The following is a 26607-nucleotide window of genomic DNA, read 5'->3' on the forward strand; positions in this document are numbered from 1 at the left end:
AAGATAATGAATAGTTCAGTTAAATTTTTAAAAGTATTTTTTGAAATAATTTTGTAGGTACAGTCTACTTTTTCTCAGATATTATTTTTTAAGTTATTATACGAACTTGAGTTTCAGTAAAATAAAACATGAGATTCTTAATCAAATTCTTACATCGAGAGATAAAGAATTAGTTTTTTCAAGAAAATTAATCTTTTAATTACCTACTGACCGTTTATAAGTAGCTACAATTTAATTTTCATAGTAGCAACACTTAAATGTCAATTCGTCACCATCACAAATCTGTCAAGCGACTGTATGGGTTGAGTGTATTTATCATATTTAATTCTAAAAATATAATAAGACAAACTTTTTGTGCTGCGTAGTGAAAAAATAAACATAAGGTGGCGCTCAATAATTAAACACAATGTCTAAATTTGAAGACAATCCGTTTAGTGATCCAGCCATAGACAACCCCTTTGCCGTGAGTAATCTCAGTCGAAGAAATAGTGAAATTGATATCATGATATTCATACTTTGCACAATAATTTATTTCAGGACCCTGCAGTGCAGCAAGTAGCGAGGAATACGAATAATGTGACACAGGGTCTTGACGACTATAATCCTTTTGACGGCACCCAAAATGCAAATCAAGCTACGGTAAATGGAATTCAAGTTTTTTATGGAATTCGTGGGTTGATGTGCCGATCTAATCAGTCTCAGTTAATAAGAATCTAATGTTCATTGACGTGTAATATACGAGACGTGAAAGTTGTTTATATGAAAGTAATATTCACAGATCAGAGCATTATGAATTGATGACATAATAAATATTGATATCAAAAATATGAATATGAACGCGATTCTTTCAATCACATTGTATCATATTGTTGCTTTATATAAAAATTGATAAGATAAGTAGGAATCTACTATGTCCTTCATCTGATGAATTCAATTCAATTATAAAAAAAGTCAATAAAAACGACATAGTATTATCTTGACTAAAAAAAAAATTAGTTTTACCATGATAAGGATTTACTATTGTAGCCTCCGCAACAGCCAACACAGCCGGCGATCATGCAAGCAGTGTCTCCTCCGGCCAGTGGACAATATACACGACCGAGTCCCTCGCAGCAACCTCAGGCTCCACCATCAAACTTCACAACTGCTGATTTTCAGGTACTTTTCTTTCCTTAGTGTAATTATTATTAATCTGTTATAATATTTAATCTTAACAGAGGTATTGATGCACATGCAAATCTATATGTATTGCTCTAGGAAATCACTGAATGATATTCAACTTAAAAATAAAATATATATGACAAGCTGCGCCCTACGGTTTCACCGCGTGTCTCCGCTCCTGTGGGTCTTAGTGTGACAATATAGAAAAGAAAACCGTAAAAATTTTTCAAATCGGATCAGTAATTCTTGAGATTAGCGCGTTCAAACAAACAAACTTCAGCTTTATAATATAAGTATAGATTTATATAATATAGAGATTTAGAATTTTTACAATTTCTTCATGTGCAAGTACACAATCAGATATCTGCCCAGACAAAAATATATTTGTGACTATTGCACTTTTTACTTGCTCATCAAAAAAGATTTATTTTTAGTAGTGGAGCACTTCACACTTGTTACTAAATAAAAGTAATGTAAAATAATAATAAATTGTTCTTCACAGTAATAAATGATATCTGTAAATAGATATAAATTATTATTGAAATCTAAATGTACTAGAGTTGCCAATATGTTTTCAAATGGTGAAATTAGTTATTTGCTATCTTTTTTGACGCAAACTTACTCTTGTTTTTTATCATAATAATGCTGCCATCAAGTTATATGATGTTTTAATATTTTTTTATTTGAAGAATTACTAACATGCAACCATTGATATTCACAAACTTTCACATTTATTATTTAGGATTGAATTACTACAACTATTATTACTTTCACAGTATAAATTTATTAAAACTGCTAAGTGATTACGCTTTACTATAGAATATAAAATTACAGTTGGCAACCCTAAACCCTTATATGCAAACTAAAGCACAGAGCATGCTTCTAATAGTATATTTTATTTTTTTACACCACACAAGGAGTTAAAGGTAATATTGCACTTTATTATGAGTCACATGTCCATTTAATCTTATCTTTTTATTATCATAGTTCTGAATTCATGTTTTTGTTTGTAAATATAATGATATATTATGTGTATGTGTTTTCTGTTAGATAAGAGTTTTATTATTTACTTATTTATTATTATTTATTAGCATTATGTATGCTAATACTATTAATTAGGTATGTTAATGAAGGAAACAGTAATTATTCAATAGTTACATTAATAATTACCAGGAATCTGAACTTGTAACAATTTAAATTATTACATCAGGAGCAGTTCACAACTGCAAGACAAAGACTATTACTAGGCAGTTATTTTATACATAAATATCATGCATGTATTTGCCTCTCATTGTCTGCGTTTTTATTAACTGTGGTTCAAAAACTTACAATCTTACAATCATTATGAAATATAAATAAATTCATTTTCAATAAGACATTTACTAGATAGAAAAAATAATTTGGTACAATTTTTATCTAGATTTTAAGACAATATATTGAAAAAGTATGCTTTGGTAAAGTAGTAGACATTATTGAAATTTTTAAATCTTGAAAGTTCACTTACATTGCAAGAATACCATTGTGTAGGAGCCCCTTTATTAACAGCTTCCTTTAACAAATCATTTCCTAGTTGCTTCACAGTAGTTCTGTCCTCTTTACATTTCTTATCTTTGCTATATTTATGTAGTGGCTAATCAATTATTGTTATATCAGGAATTGTTATGTATATTTTTTGCTAGCAAAAGTTACACAAAAAAAATTGTATTACGTTTTTTTTATTAGAGAGTTTTCCTGCGTGCTAAACATTGTACATTAATGTGGTGCAAATCTTACAGTCAATCATGTTAATCCATTTTACGTAATTTCTCTCTCATATAAGTAAATAGCATATATGTTTTCTACAATGGCACTCACTGAGCTTGAACTACAGAGACGGCAAGAGGAATTGGAGCGAAAAGCCGAAGAGCTAGCGCGACGGGAAGCCGAGTTGCGTGCTGGGTCCGCTGGCCGTAGGAATAACTGGCCACCGCTGCCTGCCTTTTGTCCTGTACAACCATGCTTCTACCAGGACATCAATGTGGACATACCGCTCGAGTTTCAGAGGATTGTACGGCATTTGTATCATTTGTGGATGTGTAAGTATTTTACTTTTTTATATTAATTACTCTATTTACTCTAATTAGTTATAATTGATAGCTATAATTAGTACTATGATATAGTTGACGGTTGGAATTTTATTTCTTTGGCTATAATGGTTAGAAAAACTTGTTTAGAGAAACATGACATTATTCATACTAATATTATAAATGCGAAAGTAACTCTGTCTGTCTGTTACTCAATCGCGCCTTAACTACTGAACCAATTTGCATGAAATTTGGTATAGAGATATTTTGATACCCGAGAAAGGATGTCCTTTCTCCTAGGATAGGTTTTATCCCGGAAATCCCACGGGAACGGGAACTATGCGGGTTTTTCTTTAACTGCGCGGGCAATGCCGCGGGTGGAAAGCTAGTTCTTTATATTAATAAAAAATACATTTGTGATTAAAGAAAAATTCAAAAACATGAAATCATTACACATGGAATAGAGTAGGTAGTAGATATATTTACATATTCAATTATTCATATAAAGACATTAAATTCTCAGTAAACTAGTCCACTTTGACACAACTTGATAGTGAAATATGTTAATGTGTTTTTTGTGTCAATGACAATTATATTGATTCAATAATTATGTTGCAAGATATATTGTTAACCAATATTTTAATAATCACTCAATTATGTTCAAATTAAAATGTTTGTGTGTTAAGCGCGTCACACACGGTGAAGATACTATAATATTTTATGTTAAGATTCTCTAATATAAAACGTTATAGTATCTTAAGGTATCCGGTATCGGCGTTCTGATCATTTTTATTTTTGTCATTCCGTACTAAGACCCCTGTAGAACCGCCATCCTGTTACAAATGACCCACGGTCATTCGGACGCGCTTTAATCAGAATATGACTGTTTCAAGGCATGTTTTTTTCAGTGATGCAAAAGAAAAAAGCTTGTAAAAGAAACCTTTTTTCGTAACAAGTTCCTTGTTTATTTCTTAACTACTAACTACAAAATAAAATGAAAGTGAAATACAAACAGCACTTGATAAACTTCTTCAATATGACACTACTTTCAACCGAGATTTCCAATTCGGCAAAGGAAGTTTGTCATTACAGTGTTGTTATTTATTTGTAACTAGATTTCCGCCCGCGGCTTCGCCCGCGTTTGCAAAGGAAAACCCGCATAGTTCCTGTTCCCGTGGGATTTCCGGGATAAAAACTATCCTATGTGTTAATCTAAGTTACCCTCTATATGTGTGCTAAATTTCATTGTAATCGGTTCAGTAGTTTTTACGTGAAAGAGTAACAAACATTCATACATCCATACAAACTTTCCCATTTATAATATTAGTAGGATAGACACCTTATTAAAAAATAAAACAGATCTAATAAAATAATTATCTATTCCAGTCCACTCCCTGGTCCTGGCATTGAACATCGTCGGCGGAATGGCCCTACTATTCTCCGGAATGGGCCCAACAGTATTCGGCCTGTCCATCCTGTATTTCATACTGCTGACACCGTTCAGTTTTGTCTGCTGGTACCGACCGATATACAAGGCGTTTAGAAGTGACTCGTCGTTCAACTTTATGGTGTTCTTCTTTATATTCCTGTTCCAAATATTGATTACTTTGGTGCAGTCTATTGGATTCAGCGGTGGTGGCTCTTGGTGAGTTAAAATTTGTTTCTATCACTGCTTGTTTATTTATTTCACTTTAGTAAATACTTTCAGTTGTATTTTAATCATATCACATGTAAATATTTGTAACTTGAACATTAGTTATCTAAAATCATGCACATTATAATATGGTTTATACTCTAGATGAAGGCGAGTTTTAATATCATGAATACCATACTTAAGCTAATTATAAATGTATTGATTCAAAAAGTGATTTCAAGCTAATCATAATTCACATTGTTTTTCAGCGGTTTGATCACAAGCATCGACGCGTTCAGCGTGAACGTGGGAGCTGGTATCGTGACGTTGTTGGTTACCATTGGCTTCATCACCTGCGTTGTAGCTGACATTCTGCTCATGACTAAGGTAATAGAGATTTTTATTAATATACTGATGTGTTTTAGTACTAATAAAATATTTTTAGTAAAGTATTCACAGGACCTATACCATAATTTAAAATGTACCTAACTCAGGCCCCGGAACCACTGACACAATAGAAAATCTATTGTGTCGTGGACCGATTGGGCCGCTTGGGGCTCAATGGGTTAAGCCAATAAACAATAACTTTGTCAAATGGCAAATTCCCGTTCTATTCCATGCTAAAATACTATAGGGTGCAGCTAATACTTTTTGCTAGTTAATCCAATTAGTTCGGAAGCGTGCTCGACTCTCACTTCTAAAACAAAAAGACGTGTGGCACTCGGGGACTGCCGCGGTAAAGCTATTGCATAGCATGTCTTCAAGCCACACCTCCGCCCGTCGGAGTGGGGAGCGTGAGGTTTTTTCGTTACGGAATTTCTCGATTCGGTCCCCGCGCTCAAGATCCGCGATAGAAGCTATGCAATAGCTTATTAATTAATTTGTAATGTCACATTGCAGGTGCACCGCATCTACCGGTCCACGGGCGCGTCGCTGGCGAAGGCGCAGGCGGAGTTCACTACGGAGATCCTGCGCAACCCGCACGTGCAGACCGCCGCCAGCAACGCCGCCGCAGCCGCCGTCAACGCGCAGATATCCAACAACCGCTACTAGCGGTGAGTGTGTGTGAGATCCGCAGCAACCCGCACGTGCAGACCGTGTGTGTGTGAGATCCTGCGCAACCCGCACGTGCAGACCGTGTGTGTGTGAGATCCTGCGCAACCCGCACGTGCAGATCGTGTGTGTGTGTGAGATCCTGCGCAACCCGCACGTGCAGATCGTGTGTGCGTGTGAGATCCTGCGCAACCTGCACGTGCAGATCGTGTGTTGTGAGATCCTGCGCAACCCGCAAGTGCAGACCGTGTGTGTGTGTGTGTGTGTGTGTGATTGGTCGGTGCACGATACTGTGCGTGTAAGAGTGGATGGTGCATAATGCTGCCTGTGTGTGTGTGTGCGTGCGTGCGTGTGCGTATTTGTGCCGGTGAATAGATATAAAACTTTTAAAAGCGGATATGAGTGCGCGTGTGGGCGAGGAAGCCGATCTAATATTGGTCGATGACCGATAATCTTTACTGTGTGAAATTTTATGGCATGAGTGCACGCACGCAATAAGTTGCTGCGTGTACTTGTGGTAACTGTTGAATTTTGTTTGAAATTTAAATTTCAAGTATTAGTCTATCAAATTTCTTGCTACAACACTTTTATATTAACAAAAGAAGTACTTAGTTGATTTTTATGATTTATTCTTTTCTTTCAGATGAAAAAACACCAATCATCGATCAGCATTTATGTGCCCAGCGGATAAGTACATAACTACGTGTAAATCAATATTAAATTATAATATATTCGAGCATTATATTATTGAGGTTTATTTATTCTGAGTGCACGTTTACTATTAGTTTATTAGGCCAGTGTAAATTGTAAAGGTCACTTATCTTTTACATGTTACTTTTTGACGTGACAACGTCTTATAATTCGATAGAGCCGATTGCACGCATGAAAAAACATGACTCATGCGGCGTTACCTCGCTCTGAGGCGTTCCGTAAGGAGTGAAGTGCAAGCGAGAGTGCGGAACGAGCGACAAAGAAGCACAATCGGCCGTTGTAACGTTCAACTATCGTCAGTAAACCGACTTTACAGACAACCAATTTTTTTTTCGAAACATATAATTTTATTAAAGAATTTAATTAAAATTTCTAAAGATGCTTTCATTTATTAAAAAAAAATGTATATGTAATATAATAATTAAAAAATAGCACGATTTTTTTTCTGGAAACACACTTAAATATTGGTAAGTAATACTTATTTATAGTAGTTTTGAGAGACAATACTTAAAATACGTATTAATATCTGCAATGATTTCAGGTGTGCACTCGGTAAAACTATGATTAGTTAGTTTTAATATGCAATATGTATGACAAAATGCTTGTTATTATTGTATTTAAGAGATTTTGTTGAAGCACTTTGTTATATTAAAATGTTATTTGAAGTATTATTGGAACATATTCCATTATTTATCCAAAATAAATAAAAATATTTTCATGTTGCATAAATGTTTCCCGTGAGGTAAATTTAACACATTTTACCCATTTGCGATGTTTCTTCTTATCAATATCGAATATCGAGTAAGATCAAATGTAAATAAGGACATTATACTACGGCCAAAATGTGTATGGCTGTGTCATTTTAACATATTCTACTAACCCTTGATTATCGACATTAATTTTTATTGATTGAATTAACTAAAACAGTCACCAAACATGAAGATGAAAATGTAATGAAATTCAACTTTCATCAAAATAAATAAAAGACTTAAAATCTTTCAAATATGTTTAAATTACATTCAATTATACAATAAAAAATAACCCAATTATTCTATATATTTTTTTTGTGAACTTTAAAAAAAATATTCCTACTTTTTTTTTAATAAAATGTATTAGACGTTGCTCATTAGGTAATTAAATATTTGTATTAAATTAATGAACCTTCGAAGATGCTGTTTTAATGTTTGGTGTACTGATTCTCACTTGATTCTTTTTTTTATACTTGCAGCTATAAATGTATATTTGAAAATGATTTCGTTAAGGATTTTAATAATAAAAAAATCTGAATTTCTTCCCAAAAAAATGACTCAATGTTCCCTGACTTTGATGGTCACAGAAGTCTGACATATTTTGATCCCCTTTGTCTTTAAAATTTAAATCTATAACATGACTCCCTTTATTATTGGACTTTCTAATTGGACCACCATTTGTAAGAATATTGTAGGGGTTTATTAACTTGCTTGAATATAATATTGTAAATTTTTCATTACGATGATATATTAATGACTCCTTTATTCTTTAAATAAATAGCTTTATAAACTACATTGAACTAGGTATAAACTTAACACATCCAAATCTAATTGACAAATCAATATTTTATGCATTATGTATAGTTATTTATTACTTATTTGCGCATCAACTGAAATATCCTTCTCATATTTAGTTATTGCTAGATTTATTTAAAAAATACATGAGCTTATGAACGCTTTAAATATATTAGAAATCCAAATATCTTCGCTGCATTTCTGGATTATAAAATGATTATATAAAGTTTAAATGTATTTCATTTGTTCACGAATTTAGTTTATCACTTCAAAATTCATGTAGACATTCCATATTGGGCCAGTGTATATATCGCTTAATGTCCCTTTACGATTTCGTGTTAATGTGAATCATGTATATCAATTTTTTAAATTTCAATGTAGAATGTGTCGTGTGTTCGAACCGTTACTTAATTTGTATGTGTGTAATCTTGCCGTGTGTTTCTATTAGTTATGCACAAGACTTAAATACACAATCTAATAATGGTATTTAACGATATATTGTTAGTCTAGTCATATGACTGACGGTTTCGAAAAAATCATCAAAAGCATAATAACAATGATGTATGCATTACGTACTTCTACCACGTCTTCATTCTCAAGACGGTATCTCTATGTATCTGGGCCTAGTTTATTGTAAATTATTGTCAGACCGTCCTTACCCAGATAATGGTAAGCGAAGGCGTAGATTTATCTTGTTTAACTGTTTTGTAACGATTAAGTCATGTTATAAACTTATGATTAATAATAAATATAATTTCTGAATGCTGTGTTTTATTTGATTATTGATTCCTTGTCGATTTTAAAATAAACGTAATGGTATAATTACCGGCACGTAACTTGACAACTTAGCGCAGAAGGGAAGCTTGCGCATATAAAACTGTACCTACTAAAATTTCATGCGCAAACTTTCCCCACTGCGCCAAGTTTTCCGGGTGGATATACCTTTGAGTTAGTTAGTTTTGAGTTACCTCATTACCTAGTTACTAAACCAATTTAAATGCAGTCTGTTCTACCATCAAGAAATAAATAATGCACTGTTGAATGTTTACTTATAAATTACCTACTATCAGCTTATACTTTCATTTTATTAACTCGCCTCTGAACTTTTGCTTACTTGGCTGGTAATCTCAATTCAATTATGTATATTGATATTCATCATAGGTTGTAGAAGTCATTAAACTTACCAGACATAAGATAAACACATAAACTATCAGCTTATAAAGAGATACATTCTAACTTTGGTACATGTAACTTGTATGTACTATGTAGCAGGTAGGTAATCTTCTATCACGGCACGGGTAGCAAAATATAATATATTAATTATAAGTGCAGTAGTTTCTCAGTTTATTGCGAACAGACACTACGCAGAAATTCATTTTATAATAATTTGTAGTTGGCAGTTGCCAAGCTAAATTAACGTTAAATAAGAAAATAGAGCATATAAAGAACTTAAGAAAAAGAAGCTCTTATAAGATTTTGACAGTAATCGATTATAAAAATGGTCCAGGAATTCCCAAATTTGTTATTATACATTTTAGTATTTTCTAGGGTTTGATTTTACGCGAGTATTATACATTTAGAAATTAAAGACTTTTTAACGGATTTTAAACGCGATTTATTCATTCTATTATTTTCCCGACGTTTCGAACACTTTACAGCGAGCGTGGTCACGGGGAGACTGAGATGTTGTACGTCTTGATGGTCATTCAAAAATTGTTATTTGTGAACTACCTCCACCTATTCCTCCGTAGTTGGTATCTGGAGTATTTTTCCGGATGTTGGCAGTATTGGCTGATCGTGTCTTCTAGTCTTTTGGTACGTTTGACATGGGATTTTAAATTCTTAATAACAGGATCCCAGGTGTTAGAAAGTTTCAAACCATCTTCTCTATTGAAATTTGGATGTTTTTTAATTTCAATAGCCTCGCGCACAAGTCTTGGAAAAAATTTATTTTCTCTGGCAAGGATTTGTGGTTGGTCAAATCTTATGAAGTGGTTGTTGTCCAGTGTGTGTTCACATACCGCAGACTTCTTGTGACGCCGATGCTTGATATCCGCAATGTGCTCCTTCAGTCGGTTAGCAATGCTTCTTTTTGTTTGGCCGATGTATGAGAGACCACAGTCACAGTTTAACTTGTACACGCCTGCATCTTGTAGAGGAATATTACTTTTAATTGGTCTCAAGAATTGGTTTATCTTCTTATGCGGCTTATATATAGTTTTAATTGAAGCTCGTCTTAGGATTCTTCCAATTCTGTCAGTAACTCCCTTCACATATGGTAGGTAGGCCGGTTGTCTTTCAACTGTGTGTGGCTTCGTTCGACTCCTGTGATGCTGTGGAGGCGCCTGCAGCTTATTGTTACGTAGTACTCGCTTGACATGCTGCAGTTCCCCGCTGAGGTGGGCAGCATCACAGAGGTGGCGGGCTCTCTGAAACAAAGATTTACCGACAGAAGCTAGTTGGCAAGGGTGGTGGTGAGATTCACCATTGAGGTACCTATCAGTATGAGTGACTTTCCTATACACTGTATGGTTGAGCATGCCATCCCGTCCCCTCATTATTAAAATGTCAAGAAAGGCTAGACGGTTGTTAGTTTCTAACTCCATAGTAAATTGGATGTTTTTATGTATGGAGTTAAGATGTTCTAAAAATGCAGGTATATGTTCAGTAGGGAGTATTGTGAAGGTGTCATCTACATAGCGTTTATACAGTCTCGGTTTGACTGGTGCTGTGGCCAAGGCTCTCTCCTCGAAGTCTTCCATAAAAATATCAGCGACAACGGGTGATACTGGAGAGCCCATGGCCACCCCATCAACCTGCATGTAAAATTCACCATTCCACAATAAATAGCCAGATGTTAGGCAATGTTGTAAGATCTCTGCATATTCTAATGGCATATTGTGTTCACCTAACCTTTTCTTAACAATATTGATGCAATCAGTCACCGGGAGATTAGTAAAAAGAGACTGCACATCAAAGCTAACCATAGTTTCATTGTTTGCGATATTTAGGTCTTTTAATATCTCAACAAAATGGTATGAGTCCTTAACATAAGCACTGGTGTTACCTCTGAGGGGAGCGAGCACCCTAGACATGTGTTGTGATAGTTTTTGAGTGGGTGTATCAATTTGACTCACAATAGGTCTTAATGGAGTATTAGTTTTGTGTATTTTAGGTAAGCCATACATCTTAGGAGGTTTCACGCAAGATGGAATAAGATACTTAGTGTCAAGATTTAATGTCGTTTTGTGTTTATTTATAAGGTCAGTTGTTTGTTTCATTACCTTATTTGTTGGGTCCTTGTCGACTTTTTTGTAGGTGTTTTCGTCCGACAGTATTTCCGACATTTTGTTGTTGTAATCTGACGTATCCATTATAACCGTTGCGTTTCCTTTGTCAGCTCGGAGTACTATTATATCTTCATTCTTTCGCAGGTGTTTTAAAGCGATAGACTCAGAGCGAGAGATGTTAGGTTTCGGCGGTTTGCAAGTGCGTAGTACACAAGATATGTCTTGCCGAATCGCCTCCGCGTCTTCTTTAAGAATGTTGTTTTTGAATAAAGTATCCTCCACATGACTTATTATTTCTTCGCAAGGTATTTTTTGCGGCGCAGGAGCAAAGTTTAAACCTCTATTCAGTACCTCAATAGTTTTGTTATCAAGAATTTGTTTTGACAGATTGACAACTGCTGTCACTTGAGGTTGACATTCAGTGACGTTTGGATACTCAGATGACATTGAGTTATTCTTCTTGGCCAGTAATTTTTCAAATTTTTGCTTTTGTTTATCCGTGCATGATTTGAATTTACTATGTGCACGATTGTCTAAGATGTTCAAGCACAGCTGCCAATCTGTATCTAACATGAAATTCTTTAAGTTACTTGCTACATTTCGGATCTCAATGTTGAGCCTTTCAATATCCGATCGGTGTCCAGCAATTACTTTAGATAACAATTTTTGACTTGCCTTGTTTAGAATACTTGCGCTTCCTCATACATCGGCCAAACAAAAAGAAGCATTGCTAACCGACTGAAGGAGCACATTGCAGATATCAAGCATCGGCGTCACAAGAAGTCTGCGGTATGTGAACACACACTGGACAACAACCACTTCATAAGATTTGACCAACCACAAATCCTTGCCAGAGAAAATAAATTTTTTCCAAGACTTGTGCGCGAGGCTATTGAAATTAAAAAACATCCAAATTTCAATAGAGAAGATGGTTTGAAACTTTCTAACACCTGGGATCCTGTTATTAAGAATTTAAAATCCCATGTCAAACGTACCAAAAGACTAGAAGACACGATCAGCCAATACTGCCAACATCCGGAAAAATACTCCAGATACCAACTACGGAGGAATAGGTGGAGGTAGTTCACAAATAACAATTTTTGAATGACCATCAAGACGTACAACATCTCAGTCTCCCCGTGACCACGCTCGCTGTAAAGTGTTCGAAACGTCGGGAAAATAATAGAATGAATAAATCGCGTTTAAAATCCGTTAAAAAGTCTTTAATTTCTAAATGTATAATACTCGCGTAAAATCAAACCCTAGAAAATACTATGTAGACCAGTACGGACTGGAAAATGCTAACAAAATTCGCCGTTTAGAAGAACTGAAGACAAAGCGCTCGAGGTTTTTGACATCCCTGAATTTCATGAAGCAATGTCGAGAACATAATATCATCCCAGTTTGTTGTCGAATAGCACCGAAAAAGGACATAGCTGGAAGCGCAAGTATTCTAAACAAGGCAAGTCAAAAATTGTTATCTAAAGTAATTGCTGGACACCGATCGGATATTGAAAGGCTCAACATTGAGATCCGAAATGTAGCAAGTAACTTAAAGAATTTCATGTTAGATACAGATTGGCAGCTGTGCTTGAACATCTTAGACAATCGTGCACATAGTAAATTCAAATCATGCACGGATAAACAAAAGCAAAAATTTGAAAAATTACTGGCCAAGAAGAATAACTCAATGTCATCTGAGTATCCAAACGTCACTGAATGTCAACCTCAAGTGACAGCAGTTGTCAATCTGTCAAAACAAATTCTTGATAACAAAACTATTGAGGTACTGAATAGAGGTTTAAACTTTGCTCCTGCGCCGCAAAAAATACCTTGCGAAGAAATAATAAGTCATGTGGAGGATACTTTATTCAAAAACAACATTCTTAAAGAAGACGCGGAGGCGATTCGGCAAGACATATCTTGTGTACTACGCACTTGCAAACCGCCGAAACCTAACATCTCTCGCTCTGAGTCTATCGCTTTAAAACACCTGCGAAAGAATGAAGATATAATAGTACTCCGAGCTGACAAAGGAAACGCAACGGTTATAATGGATACGTCAGATTACAACAACAAAATGTCGGAAATACTGTCGGACGAAAACACCTACAAAAAAGTCGACAAGGACCCAACAAATAAGGTAATGAAACAAACAACTGACCTTATAAATAAACACAAAACGACATTAAATCTTGACACTAAGTATCTTATTCCATCTTGCGTGAAACCTCCTAAGATGTATGGCTTACCTAAAATACACAAAACTAATACTCCATTAAGACCTATTGTGAGTCAAATTGATACACCCACTCAAAAACTATCACAACACATGTCTAGGGTGCTCGCTCCCCTCAGAGGTAACACCAGTGCTTATGTTAAGGACTCATACCATTTTGTTGAGATATTAAAAGACCTAAATATCGCAAACAATGAAACTATGGTTAGCTTTGATGTGCAGTCTCTTTTTACTAATCTCCCGGTGACTGATTGCATCAATATTGTTAAGAAAAGGTTAGGTGAACACAATATGCCATTAGAATATGCAGAGATCTTACAACATTGCCTAACATCTGGCTATTTATTGTGGAATGGTGAATTTTACATGCAGGTTGATGGGGTGGCCATGGGCTCTCCAGTATCACCCGTTGTCGCTGATATTTTTATGGAAGACTTCGAGGAGAGAGCCTTGGCCACAGCACCAGTCAAACCGAGACTGTATAAACGCTATGTAGATGACACCTTCACAATACTCCCTACTGAACATATACCTGCATTTTTAGAACATCTTAACTCCATACATAAAAACATCCAATTTACTATGGAGTTAGAAACTAACAACCGTCTAGCCTTTCTTGACATTTTAATAATGAGGGGACGGGATGGCATGCTCAACCATACAGTGTATAGGAAAGTCACTCATACTGATAGGTACCTCAATGGTGAATCTCACCACCACCCTTGCCAACTAGCTTCTGTCGGTAAATCTTTGTTTCAGAGAGCCCGCCACCTCTGTGATGCTGCCCACCTCAGCGGGGAACTGCAGCATGTCAAGCGAGTACTACGTAACAATAAGCTGCAGGCGCCTCCACAGCATCACAGGAGTCGAACGAAGCCACACACAGTTGAAAGACAACCGGCCTACCTACCATATGTGAAGGGAGTTACTGACAGAATTGGAAGAATCCTAAGACGAGCTTCAATTAAAACTATATATAAGCCGCATAAGAAGATAAACCAATTCTTGAGACCAATTAAAAGTAATATTCCTCTACAAGATGCAGGCGTGTACAAGTTAAACTGTGACTGTGGTCTCTCATACATCGGCCAAACAAAAAGAAGCATTGCTAACCGACTGAAGGAGCACATTGCGGATATCAATCATCGGCGTCACAAGAAGTCTGCGGTATGTGAACACACACTGGACAACAACCACTTCATAAGATTTGACCAACCACAAATCCTTGCCAGAGAAAATAAATTTTTTCCAAGACTTGTGCGCGAGGCTATTGAAATTAAAAAACATCCAAATTTCAATAGAGAAGATGGTTTGAAACTTTCTAACACCTGGGATCCTGTTATTAAGAATTTAAAATCCCATGTCAAACGTACCAAAAGACTAGAAGACACGATCAGCCAATACTGCCAACATCCGGAAAAATACTCCAGATACCAACTACGGAGGAATAGGTGGAGGTAGTTCACAAATAACAATTTTTGAATGACCATCAAGACGTACAACATCTCAGTCTCCCCGTGACCACGCTCGCTGTAAAGTGTTCGAAACGTCGGGAAAATAATAGAATGAATAAATCGCGTTTAAAATCCGTTAAAAAGTCTTTAATTTCTAAATTATACATTTTGTATAAAATATAGTATTCGATATTGAGATGCGATTCGAAACCGCGTCTTTCGCCTGGAAAATAAATGAAATTCATTCTACTATTTCGGTTTTATATGTATAAGTTTTTTTATGTTTGGAGTTTAGAATTATGAAGAGAGATTATGAATAAAAATAAAATAAAACCAAACAAATGTGTAAAATTACGCATTTATTTCAATTTACAATAGGCTTAAAAATAAATCCTTGCTACCATACACCTATAACATTCATTTGAACACTTTTAACACTGTACAGTATAGACTTATACAATACAAAATATTAAAAATATTTGTACATAGGTACAATAATAAATACAAGGAAGGGGACAACTATGTTCATAGTACATATTTAAGAATGGTAAAAATTAGAGCTAATTATTGTTATGTTTGTTATTACATTTTTTCAATGAAATTTAGAAACACAATTTAAAATGAGCAAATCATACATTTTATTATGCTAATTAAAATTAAATATTTTTTGTCACATTTTTACTGACACTTTCATGAATACTTGAATGGAGTAACATATAGGAAAGACAAAGATTGGAAGCAAGGACTGTAATTTTTAAATATCAATTTCATCAGTCCTTAAATACATATTATTGTAATTGAAAAATATAAAGGCATTGATTAGTCACTATATCATAAAAACATACATGTATTGCATATCAAAACATAGGTATATTTAACATTAGTGTTTTGGAAAATTACATTAACATAACGGCTCTCAACCTCATGCAATTTGCTGGGCAGTAAACTAAAAGTATAATTTTATTCGATTAGATCAAGATTTTAATCAATGTCACCGTCAAACCACCATTAATTACTGAGCCACACTAAGGATGATGATATATAAACACTAATATACTATCACTTAACGCTACACTTCACCAATACTCACTATGTCTGCAGTGTATTAGTATGGGCATGACCAAGCCGAGGGGGAACTTGTCTTGGGTAATGCAGCGGTAGAGAAACGGGGGGGCGGAGGCGCCGGCGGCCCTACGATCATTGGATGCCCGCGGGGCAGGATCGGCGCCCCCCTCCAACCCCATGGCCCATAGTGGTTGAAGTTGAAGAAGTTGTACGGATTTTGAAAATTTACATTATATTTAGCCTGATCATCAGAACTGTACCCAAACACTATTACACCATCACTTAACACTACACTTTCACTTCACTATGTCTGCGGTGTGTTAGCATGGGCATGTCCCAGCCGGGCAGGGTCTTGGCTCGGGTAATGCAGCGGTAGAGGTGCGGGGGGCGGAGGCGCGGGAGGCCCGGGGGGCAGGGGAGGAGCTCCCCACCCGCCCCATGGCCCACCATAGTGGTGGAGGTTGAAGAAGTCGTTCGGACGATTCGGCGGCGGCATCTGGAAGAGATTTATAATTATTTAAATTGTGTACATTCGTACATCGTTGAGATTTTTGAATTATTTCAACTGAAAAATTTCAACTTTAACACAGAAAAAAGGTAATTAATTACCCATAATACACTATGCACACAAAAGTAGAATATATAGATATTAAAATAACCGTGTTGCGGAATACCATGAATGGAAATAACAAGAAAAATCTATTATCTCTTCAAAACAGGATGCAGCTCAAAAAGTTATTTTTTTTTTCAATCCATTTACTTCTAACACACTTTTACATAATATCATATAAATAAAAATTAAATTGTTAAGTTATGAAAACAACAACAAACAATCAGCAATAGCAATGTCACGTTACAAACTACAGACTGAATCACAGAATTAAATCAACATACCTGAGGTGGGAACGGATGCAAGTAGGCTGGCGGCGGCGGCAGCGTGCCTGGCAGTCCTGGTACTGGCTCCAATGCTGGTGCAGTTTCATTCTTCTCGTTGAGTCCTTGTCGACCTACAATTCGTTACAATGAACACATTCAATCTTTATAAAATCTATAACTTAAATCTTAATTACATTTTCTTAGTTTATTATTAATAACATAATTGGTAACTAACCACCATTTTAGCAAATAAATAAATTATTAAATTAATTTAGTGTTTGATACACATATATACAAAAAAAAAAAAATCTTTATTATTAGGTACATAAACATTTGGTAGATAATACAATGCACTAATCTCCACACTAGGATTCCCTGTGTTGTGGAGAATAGTCTCTTCCAGCTTACGTCTATTTACACAGTTTATACAGAGGTAAATTCTTAACTACGAAAATACATACAATATGCTAGTTGAATAAATTTCTGCGAGTGAATGAGATAGGATGAATGTCTTGAGTGAGTTTGTGGAATTATTTTAATGGTCTGAGGAAGTTTTCCGTGTGTTCGTAGTCCAAACCACAAAGGAAATTTTTTATATGTTTTTTAATATATAATTTATATATATAATATACTAGCGGTCCGCCCCGGCTTCGCCCGTGGTACATGTTTACGTTTTCTCTACATAAGAACCATCCTCGTACTTCAAGGAATATAATAAAAAAAGAATTATCGAAATCGGTTCAGCCGTTCTCGAGTTATGGAATTACAACGAAAAGTGGCATTGATTTTTATATATTAGATATAATTTATATTCTTGAAATTAACTGTAGCAGTCAATGTGCAATATGTTATTTTCATACCACTGCTTCTAACATTGGTTTAGAACTAAAAATACAGATGTCATATGCTTATTTGATGAGGATTTATTAGGTACCTTGAGATTTGCCCCACTTGATGGTGAGCCGTTTGCCGCCAATAACTAATCTATTGAAAGTCTTCTCAGCTGCATGTTCTGCCGCACTTCTTGTTGTGTACTGTACAAATGCACATTGTGCCCTTGGTACTAGAGTTAATTGCCTGTAAGAAAAAATCATATTGTATTCAATAAATAAATAAACATTCCTGGTTACTAGATTCATCATTCATTCATAAATATTTAGTAACAATGAATAATTTTTTTTCCACATTTCTGTTTAGAAGAAAGGAACAGTAAATCAACATTGTATACAATTACTAATTTCATATAAAAACTTTTAATGATCAGATTTAATGAATCACACATGGCAAATAATTACAACTTTGTTATCATTATTTTACAAAAATATCAATATATAATGGCACTTTCACTAAAAAGTACACTTAATCTCATAAATCATAACCCTACTATGAAACAGTATACAATATAAATACCTAATTTCACCATACTGATAGAAATGTCCTCTCAACTCTTCCTCGCTCATGTTTTCCGGCAGGTTGCCGATGTATAGAGTGGTGACAGTTCGATCCTCAGGTGGAGGCAAAGCTGGCATGGCTGCGGCGCGACGCATCAGCTTCTCGGCGACGGGATCATTAACACCATAATATCTGTGGAAATTAGTTTAGATATACATTTTATGTGTCTGTGAACATATGCTATGTTCGATAATCATCATATTTTTATCTATGGTTAACTGACGAGTCAGTTACAACATAATATTAACTACTGCAAATTCTTAAACATTACATATTATAGCTATTTGATTTCATACAAGAGAAAATAGCTAACTGAAATAAAAAATTAACCTGTCTTTGATGTTTTGATCAGCCAATGGATCATCTGGGTCTGTTGGTTTCTCGTGTCTGTACGGACATTCTTCACCTCGTCTACATTCTCCTTTAACCCAGAAGGAACAGACATGTGGCCTATTTCTCTTATAATATGGTGCTGTCCTTGCCAAACGAAGCAATAAGTCAGATGCACCCTTTGATTTAAGAGCCGAGTTACTCGGCTGAGTTGAATCCACCTTCGCCATTTGACTATCTAAGTTCTGAATATAATATTCTTTGTTAACTTCATTACGAGGTAGGTCGTCTTGAATTTTCAAAGCAGCATCGCGTACTTGAATTGGCAAACCATATTCTAAGTCCAAAAGGCACGTTTGGCAAACGTTTTTCAGTTTGGAACACGTTTGACAAATCTCTGTTTTCTTGAAACGCATCCGTGCACCAGGACACCAACGAAACACAGTGAACGGGCGCGCACATATCTTACATTCTTTTCCATATTTTTCCTTAGTCTGCAACAATAAATAAATATTCTAATAATGTACTATTCCAGTATTTTATCAATTTTTCACAACAGAAACATTAATTACACTTACCATACGAATGTAAGGATTATCACCAAGACATGTTTGGCACAAAATAGGAAACTCCTGAAAAAAAAGGTTCAATATAAATTATTCATATTTATTATATTTATATTATATATAAACCATAACAAGTGAACGAAAATCATTCATCAATTAGTTTGAACTTACCGAATCTTCCCAATTCTGACGATTGTAAGTGTTGGTAGATTTTGACATAGCCATTGTGATAGGTTATAATTTCAAGATCCTCTTATAATCAAATAAAGCTACAATCTAGCAAGAAAATGTTATTATCAAACAGACGATACGTTGAAATTACCACTTAGTATTGTTAAAAATGAATTTTAACAACGTTTACACGAATACAGACGAATGATACATTTAAGTACGCAAGCGCCATTTTTATTTTTTGAATACTGTGCACAGAACACTATTACTCCTAGCGGAGTAATGATACTGTGAAGGTGAACTGTCAACTGTCAAGTGACAATTTATTAAAAATTATGAACCTTCAATTTGCCATTGAAGCTTTGACGCCTAGTATTTTTGACCTTATCTTTATGGTGTACTATATTTCCGCCCGCGGCTTCGCCCGCGTTTGCAAAGGAAAACCCGCATAGTTCCCGGTCCCGTGGGATTTCCGGGATAAGAACTATCCTATGTGTTAATCCTAGTTACCCTCTATATGTGTGCTAAATTTCATTGTAATCGGTTCATTAGTTTTTAAGTGAAAGAGTAACAAACATCCATACAAACTTTCGCATTTATAATATTAGTAGGATTTACACAATTGTGTTAATAAAGAGGCGAATAACGAACACGCATAGAATCATGTATAACGCAGTTCAATAAAGAAACGAATCTTCAATAGCGGCCAAAGCTGACACTGACGTATGGTAGGGTCAACAAAAAAGAAAATAAAAATAACGTAAATGGTTAATTATTTTAAATTGTCTGTTGACAAACTTTTTTGTTATGGTATTTGTGTATTTATATGAATTATCATATTTACGTATATAGAACGTAACAAAATCCCCATAATACTTGCAATGAGCCAGCAATAAAACTGAACAAATTTTCCCAAAGAACATATTTTGTCAAATCCCAATAAAACATTATTTACTTTCGCAAATGTATAATTTTCATTGTAAATTTATGATAAAACCGATTATAGGGAAAATCAAATACATTTTAGTGATTTTATTTTTCCATTTTTTTTTTGCATGCCGTACGGCCACAGTATTACCATATTTCCTACAGTATGGCGACGTATGTACTTGTGCAGAGAAACGGAGGGGAACTGACGGGGGGTCGGGCGACGCGCGCCGCTTAATGCAATCACGCTGAGTTTGCATTAACTATCGCAAAAGGACGACGCAGTCGTATTTTTTGTGTAAGAATTTTATTATACATAGGTACTTACATATTCTATTATGGCGCGCAAAAACTGTTCCGTTTACGGGTGTAAATCTACATTGAAATCCCAGAAGGAAACAATATTTCAGAAAGATTGTATTAATTGTATCTGTTGAATTAAAATCAAAGCTATGTATATGTTATTATGTTGTCCTCATTATTTTCTAATCAGATTGTACATCCCAATGCGAATGCATTACTTAGTTAAATGGTATAATATACAATTAAGAACATCCAAAAATAAAGTGTCCACGTAAATAATATTTAGCAATATCTGTAATTATATATTTATGAAAACAAATAATTACATCAGATTTAATAATCGCAATTATTTTGAATGTACATAATATGAATAAATGATTTCATCATAATATTAATAATCAAAATTGTTTTATTTCCCATTTGTTGCAACCCTAGCATATTTTCGTGTGGCAGCGTAAGTACCTACGCTGGCGGCGGCATCGCGCGACATCAAAGGCGTTTCCTTACTGTAGGAAATAATATTGTAATACTGTGGTACGGCTGTGTGTAAGCGAGAGGGAATGCTAAGCGCCGCCATTGAAGATTCGTTTCTATAGTGAACTGCGTTATAAACAAACAGGTTATAAACAGTGCTATTCAGTATTCACAGGTGCTATTCCTTACCGTAAGCCTGTTGTACGAATGCACCTTGAATGCACTATCATATTTTATATCTTATTTAATTTAAGTTTCGTTGTTCACACGTTGTTCATTAATATCTCATTAAAAAAAAATCTAAATTATATCTGCCTTATTTTAATTTTTACTTAATTTTTTTAAAAGTTAAATAATTGATTTTAATTAAAATGTATTTCTTATTGTAATAATTTTATATTATGCAAGTTAAGTGAAAATTCCATGTACACGTGTTTTTACTACAAAATAAATTATTCATTATTGATTAATTTTGTGATGCCATCTAGATTTACTTCTGAACGTATACAAAACATCCTTTATTATATAAAGTAATTATTCATCTAACTACAAAGACAAAAATATACTTATAATTTGTGATTATAACAAAGCTTAAGGCATCAATCAAGTATAATATAATATAATGTATAATATTTTCCTCAAGTTGTTTTTAAATAATGCTGAAAACATTATAAGACACTGGAAGCACAATAAAAATGTAAGTTTACGTATGCCATAACTTCTAAATTTCAGAATAATTGGAAAAGTACTCCGATGATCTGATTGAAACAATAACCTGGATTTTCTTTTCGTCCGTTATCGGGAAAAAAATTTCAAATATAAAGATAAAATTATAAATAAAGCATTGATCTCAGGCACGTTCTCATACACAAACACAAATATACACAATTGACCATTTGATAAATAAATCATATTTGGTGTGATATTATTATCTGTAACTTGCGTAAGCGCAGTTATGAACTTTCATAATGATGTTATGTTTTATTGTTATTAATAAGATAAAATAAAATGGAATATAATATAATTTTCATTAAACTTTAACACACATATACAATATGTAAACTATCATTAACATAAATTTTATAAAATAATAATTTTATCACATTTTCAAGAAACCCTTGCTTGCTGGCACGAATAACTTTTTATTTTTTTTAACTTTCTTTTAATTATATATTTTTTTCGCCTCTTGCGCCTCATAGTTCCGTGGTGGCAACAGAATGATATATTCCACAGAATTGCACAGAACAGTATAGTAAGAACATATTCCAACCGTGCAAATGGCAAATAGTTCAATCTTCTATACCAAAAAAAAATTAAAATAAAAAAATATTGTTTCTTGTCCATTGTCATTTGTCAATGTCAAATAGACAATTCTTAACATCTTGTTCTTGTGATGTTAGGAATTGGGAATTGGGATTTGAAATCTCTTTTTCAAGTGAATTTCTGCCTAATTAAAATGAATCTGAAATTATAATTGAACACGAACATTTCATACTTAATATTACGAAGAATTTAGCGAATATGTCTATAACTACTCTAGTACGTACGCTTCCTATATTGTGTTTCAACCGGTAAAAACAAATAGTTAAACTTCTTTTTTTATTTTTAGTATTATCTTCAATTAAAAAAAGAAAATGCACACGAAGATTCCATATGGTGTTGTGGATGGAGTCAAATAAAACCTGAGAAAAAACCAGAAGAGCAAAATGCCGAAAATAACGAACACTCACAGTAAGCGATTATAACCTATTTATTTCATTAAAAAAATTTATCTACAAGTTCATACAATTTCATGCTGATTTCTTTTAGAGATTCAAACCCCGAACCTGAGGCTCCAGAAAGTTATATTATAACTGGAGGGCTAGATGATATAGTGAAGATCTGGCAGTTACAAGATGGCAAGCTTGAAGTCAAACATCAGCTTGAAGGGCATTCACTTGGAGTTATATCTGTTGCTGTTAGTCCTGATGGAAAAAGTAAGTACTAATTAGTCTTATGATTTTGATTTTGGTACATTTATAATGTAATTTTGCAAATAAAGACTACTTTCTATTTTCTATGTGTTTTCCTAATTTGTTTTAAATTAACTCTTGTTATTGATATTATTTACAGCATTAGCTAGTAGTTCTCAAGATTCCTCGCTCATTTTGTGGGATATAGCATCAGGTGAGAAGCTAAAGACTATGGAAACAGGAACAACAGATGTGTGGACGTTAGACTTTAGTCCTGATGGCAAGAATGTTGTATCCGGCAGTAACGCGGGGAAAATATTGATTTTCTCTGTTGAGAGCGGAAAACAGGAACAAACTTTAGACACAAGAGGCAAATTTACATTGAGTGTAGCTTATGTGAGTTTAAATATATTTTATTTTGAAGTAGTCAATTTGAATAGTTATGTATAAATCAACTTGAACTATCACAACTTCACCTATATTATATTGAAGAATAAGATCAATTAAGAACATTTATGCTTTAACAAGAAAAAAAATCTATTTCAGAGTCCTGATGGAAAATACATAGCGAGTGGTGCATTAGATGGTATTGTAAAAATATTTGATGTAGCACAAGGCAAGCTAGTTCATACATTGGAAGGGCACGCTAAGCCCATCAGAAGCCTGTGTTTCTCCCCTGATTCACAACTGCTGCTGACTGCTTCCGATGATGGTCATATGAAACTTTATGATGTGTAAGTTTTAATTTTTTTGTATATTGAAGTTTTTTAATGCATGCTAAAAAAACAAAGTTATAATTGTATTTGACAAAATTTTGTCCTGCTATTTAAAATAAATGCTAATTCAAAGGTAATGAGCTTCACTGTTATTACAAGTTTTTCATTTTATGGATTAAAAAATTATAGTATTTTGTAAACTAGAATCAACATCTTGAATGATGAAATAAATTTATATCTTGAATGAATTAGTAAATGAATTTATATCTTGAAATTAAATTTTAGTTCATCATCATGTTTATTAATGTTATAAAATAATACAGTTTTATAAAATTGATAATAAATAATAATGTATACATTTACAATAGACATATACACTTTTTTCAGCGTTCATGCAAACTTAGCAGGCACATTATCTGGGCACGCCTCTTGGGTTCTGTCAGTAGCATTTTCACCAGACGGCAAGAGATTTGTATCCGGCAGTTCAGATAGAACTGTAAGAGTGTGGGACCTTGATACTATGCAGTGCCAACATGTGTTCAAAGAGCATAATGATCAGGTAAATGTACTAAATAAATTGTAATACTATTATAACACAAAATATTAGGATTATACTACCTATTCAATGGTTTCTTTCATTTGATAAAAAATATTGTTAAACAAAAAATTGTATATAGTGTTGTTCAGTGTTGTTAGAACATTGCATAGAATCTTTTCGAATGCACTAAGAACAACAAAAAAATGCTGTTTTCACCTGTTTACACTAAAAGAATTTGACATAGTGGGGTTCGAATCAGCATTTCCTCATTTGATGTAAATGCACCGTTAGGTTGTTTCTATTTTATGGTTCTAGTCAAACAATTTTTTAAGGTATTGCATAGCTTCTATCGCGGGCCTTGAGCGCGGGGACCGAGTCAAGAAATTCCGTAACGAAAAAACCTCACGCTCCACACTCCCGACGGGCGGAGCTTGAAGGCATAGCATGCAATAGCTTTACCGCGGCAGTCCCCGAGTGCCACACGTTGTTTTATATTTTTTTTTATTTGATATAAATCTTAATAATTATTGTATTTGTAACTTGGCTATCAAAATGTCTTAAATATTTATTTTTAATATGTAAATAGAGTTAACTTTGCACACTAACTACTTCTTCTTTCAGGTATGGGGTGTGAAGTTCAATGCTGAAAGTAATAAAATCGTATCTGTATCTGAAGATAAGACAGTAAACATATATGATTGTCCATTATAGGCTGAAACACAATGTTTGTAATGAATATATTTTATAATATATTATGCTATTGTATTTTGATTTTTCCATTGTTTAGTATTTAATAAAAGTGTTTTAATATTCAGTAGTAATTTGATATTCGGTCCACATTATCAGTCTGATATTTTTTATTCATATTACCAAGTTATTGGTACTATTTTTATAAATATATACACACTGTATATATGAATTTTGATTGAGGATTGATTACCTACATATTGATTTATTCAATACACATTCAAAATTAAGTTTAGGTATAGAGATTTGATTACGAGGCGGGATTTGAAGCCGCGTCTTTCGCCATTCCGAGGCGACGTCAAGCCTCTCAGCTTCTTATTTATAAAGCATTTAGAATGGCATAAAACTAAATATAAAATTAATAGCTTTCCACCCGCAGCTTCGCCCGCGCAGTCAAAGAAAAACCCGCATAGTTCCCGTTCCCGTGGGATTTCCGAGATAATAGGTACCTTTCCTATTTCCCGGGGTAAAAAGTAGCCTATGTCCTTTCTCGGGTATCAAAATATCTCTATACTTACCAAATTTCATGCAAATCGCTTCAGTAGTTAAGGCGTGATTGAGTAACAGACAGACAGAGTTACTTTCGCATTTATAATATTAATAAGTATATATATAAGGATTATTTTAATTTCAACACACTTTCAACATCCCCTTTGGATCAAAATATAAGTAATTTGTATGGAGGGGTAAATGTTTATGGTTAGAGATGGGTACCTTGTTACGTTGTGTAAATTTTAATAAAAATTTGAGTAATGTATAGTAGTGAATTTACCACAGGAATTTACTAAATACTATTCAATTCTATTACAATGTGAATGTAAGTGTGAATGTGATTATAGGTCTACCCTGTCTACCAGAATCTGATGGCATGATGGCATATTTATATTTAAGAAATAAAAGATTTTCATGTGGCAACTTATTTGACAACTATCAAATTGGTTGTCAAATTATTTGTCTTTTTAACCGACTTCAAAAAAAAGGAGGAGGTTATCAATTCGGCCGGTATATTTTTTTTTTTTTTTATGTATGTACACCGATTACTCCGAGGTTTCTGAACCGATTTACGTGATTCTTTTTTTGTTCGATGCGGGATGGTGTCGAATTGGTCCCATAAAAATTTTATTCGAATAGGCCCAGTAGTTTTTTATTTTATGAGCATTTTTGTCTGTAGGTATTTGTAAATTTTGCAAGTGCAAGTTTGAAGTCGGTTGTTTTTAACGCAGTTATCACTTGTTTGCAGTTGATAAATAATTTTTAGGATTTTGTCTAAAAAATCTTCGAAAATATCGAAAAAGCCGCTGTGATCACAAGCAAGAGGTGTTGTTTATAATGTGTATAGAAA

General features: G+C 34.1%; 5 protein-coding genes across 6 annotated transcripts; 3 read left to right on the top strand and 2 right to left on the bottom strand.

Moving 5' to 3' along the window:
* Nucleotides 1-272: 272 nt before the first annotated feature.
* LOC123698551 (secretory carrier-associated membrane protein 5B) lies at nucleotides 273-6849 on the top strand. 2 transcript variants are annotated; one of them, XM_045645212.1, is made up of 8 exons: nucleotides 273-463; nucleotides 538-639; nucleotides 1027-1158; nucleotides 3032-3236; nucleotides 4611-4869; nucleotides 5127-5244; nucleotides 5758-5912; nucleotides 6554-6849. In XM_045645212.1, exons 1-7 carry the CDS (start codon nucleotides 407-409, stop codon nucleotides 5908-5910), a joined length of 1026 nt encoding a protein of 341 aa, XP_045501168.1. In that variant the 5' UTR covers nucleotides 273-406; the 3' UTR covers nucleotides 5911-5912; nucleotides 6554-6849. The 2 variants fall into 2 exon arrangements, with proteins under 2 accessions (XP_045501168.1, XP_045501169.1); XM_045645213.1 differs by lacking the exon at nucleotides 6554-6849 and having other exon boundaries at nucleotides 5758-5916.
* Nucleotides 6850-9764: 2915 nt separating this feature from the next.
* Nucleotides 9765-11980, bottom strand: LOC123698768. Its single transcript, XM_045645551.1, has one exon. It carries the CDS (start codon nucleotides 11900-11902, stop codon nucleotides 9893-9895), a length of 2010 nt encoding a protein of 669 aa, XP_045501507.1. The 5' UTR covers nucleotides 11903-11980; the 3' UTR covers nucleotides 9765-9892.
* Nucleotides 11981-12824: 844 nt separating this feature from the next.
* LOC123698697 lies at nucleotides 12825-15278 on the top strand. Its single transcript, XM_045645445.1, has 2 exons — nucleotides 12825-13598; nucleotides 14454-15278. The coding sequence occupies exons 1-2, from the start codon at nucleotides 12825-12827 to the stop codon at nucleotides 15153-15155; spliced, it is 1476 nt and encodes a 491-aa protein (XP_045501401.1). The 3' UTR covers nucleotides 15156-15278.
* A 212-nt stretch (nucleotides 15279-15490) lies between these two features.
* Nucleotides 15491-19816, bottom strand: LOC123698769 (pre-mRNA-splicing factor RBM22). The gene is made up of 7 exons (XM_045645552.1): nucleotides 19609-19816; nucleotides 19450-19503; nucleotides 18872-19365; nucleotides 18500-18673; nucleotides 18024-18166; nucleotides 17108-17220; nucleotides 15491-16709 (listed from the first exon to the last, which is right to left on the bottom strand). Exons 1-7 carry the CDS (start codon nucleotides 19660-19662, stop codon nucleotides 16518-16520), a joined length of 1224 nt encoding a protein of 407 aa, XP_045501508.1. The 5' UTR covers nucleotides 19663-19816; the 3' UTR covers nucleotides 15491-16517.
* A 2886-nt stretch (nucleotides 19817-22702) lies between these two features.
* LOC123698770 (WD repeat-containing protein 61-like) lies at nucleotides 22703-25273 on the top strand. The gene is made up of 7 exons (XM_045645553.1): nucleotides 22703-22851; nucleotides 22922-23043; nucleotides 23122-23288; nucleotides 23425-23660; nucleotides 23811-23998; nucleotides 24368-24539; nucleotides 25140-25273. Exons 1-7 carry the CDS (start codon nucleotides 22834-22836, stop codon nucleotides 25227-25229), a joined length of 993 nt encoding a protein of 330 aa, XP_045501509.1. The 5' UTR covers nucleotides 22703-22833; the 3' UTR covers nucleotides 25230-25273.
* Nucleotides 25274-26607: the final 1334 nt, after the last annotated feature.

Source organism: Colias croceus, chromosome 16 (genome assembly GCF_905220415.1).
Source record: "Colias croceus chromosome 16, ilColCroc2.1".
NCBI lineage: Eukaryota > Metazoa > Arthropoda > Insecta > Lepidoptera > Pieridae > Colias > Colias croceus.

Bases quoted from the DNA above. Each gene is read 5' to 3' on its own strand.
- LOC123698697 (XM_045645445.1), top strand. From the start codon at position 12,825: ATGAAGCAATGTCGAGAACATAATATCATCCCAGTTTGTTGTCGAATA. The intron at 13,599-14,453 runs GTAATGAAACAA...TCTTTGTTTCAG, and splicing joins ACAAGGACCCAACAAATAAG to AGAGCCCGCCACCTCTGTGA.
- LOC123698770 (XM_045645553.1), top strand. The intron at 23,044-23,121 runs GTAAGCGATTAT...GATTTCTTTTAG, and splicing joins GAAAATAACGAACACTCACA to AGATTCAAACCCCGAACCTG. The intron at 23,999-24,367 runs GTAAGTTTTAAT...CACTTTTTTCAG, and splicing joins CATATGAAACTTTATGATGT to CGTTCATGCAAACTTAGCAG.
- LOC123698768 (XM_045645551.1), bottom strand. From the start codon at position 11,902: ATGTCATCTGAGTATCCAAACGTCACTGAATGTCAACCTCAAGTGACA.
- LOC123698551 (XM_045645212.1), top strand. From the start codon at position 407: ATGTCTAAATTTGAAGACAATCCGTTTAGTGATCCAGCCATAGACAAC. The intron at 1,159-3,031 runs GTACTTTTCTTT...CTTGAACTACAG, and splicing joins TCACAACTGCTGATTTTCAG to AGACGGCAAGAGGAATTGGA. The intron at 5,245-5,757 runs GTAATAGAGATT...GTCACATTGCAG, and splicing joins ACATTCTGCTCATGACTAAG to GTGCACCGCATCTACCGGTC.
- LOC123698769 (XM_045645552.1), bottom strand. From the start codon at position 19,662: ATGGCTATGTCAAAATCTACCAACACTTACAATCGTCAGAATTGGGAA. The intron at 19,366-19,449 runs GTAAGTGTAATT...TTATTGTTGCAG, and splicing joins ATAATCCTTACATTCGTATG to ACTAAGGAAAAATATGGAAA. The intron at 16,710-17,107 runs GTATGTTGATTT...AATCTCTTCCAG, and splicing joins TGCATCCGTTCCCACCTCAG to ATGCCGCCGCCGAATCGTCC.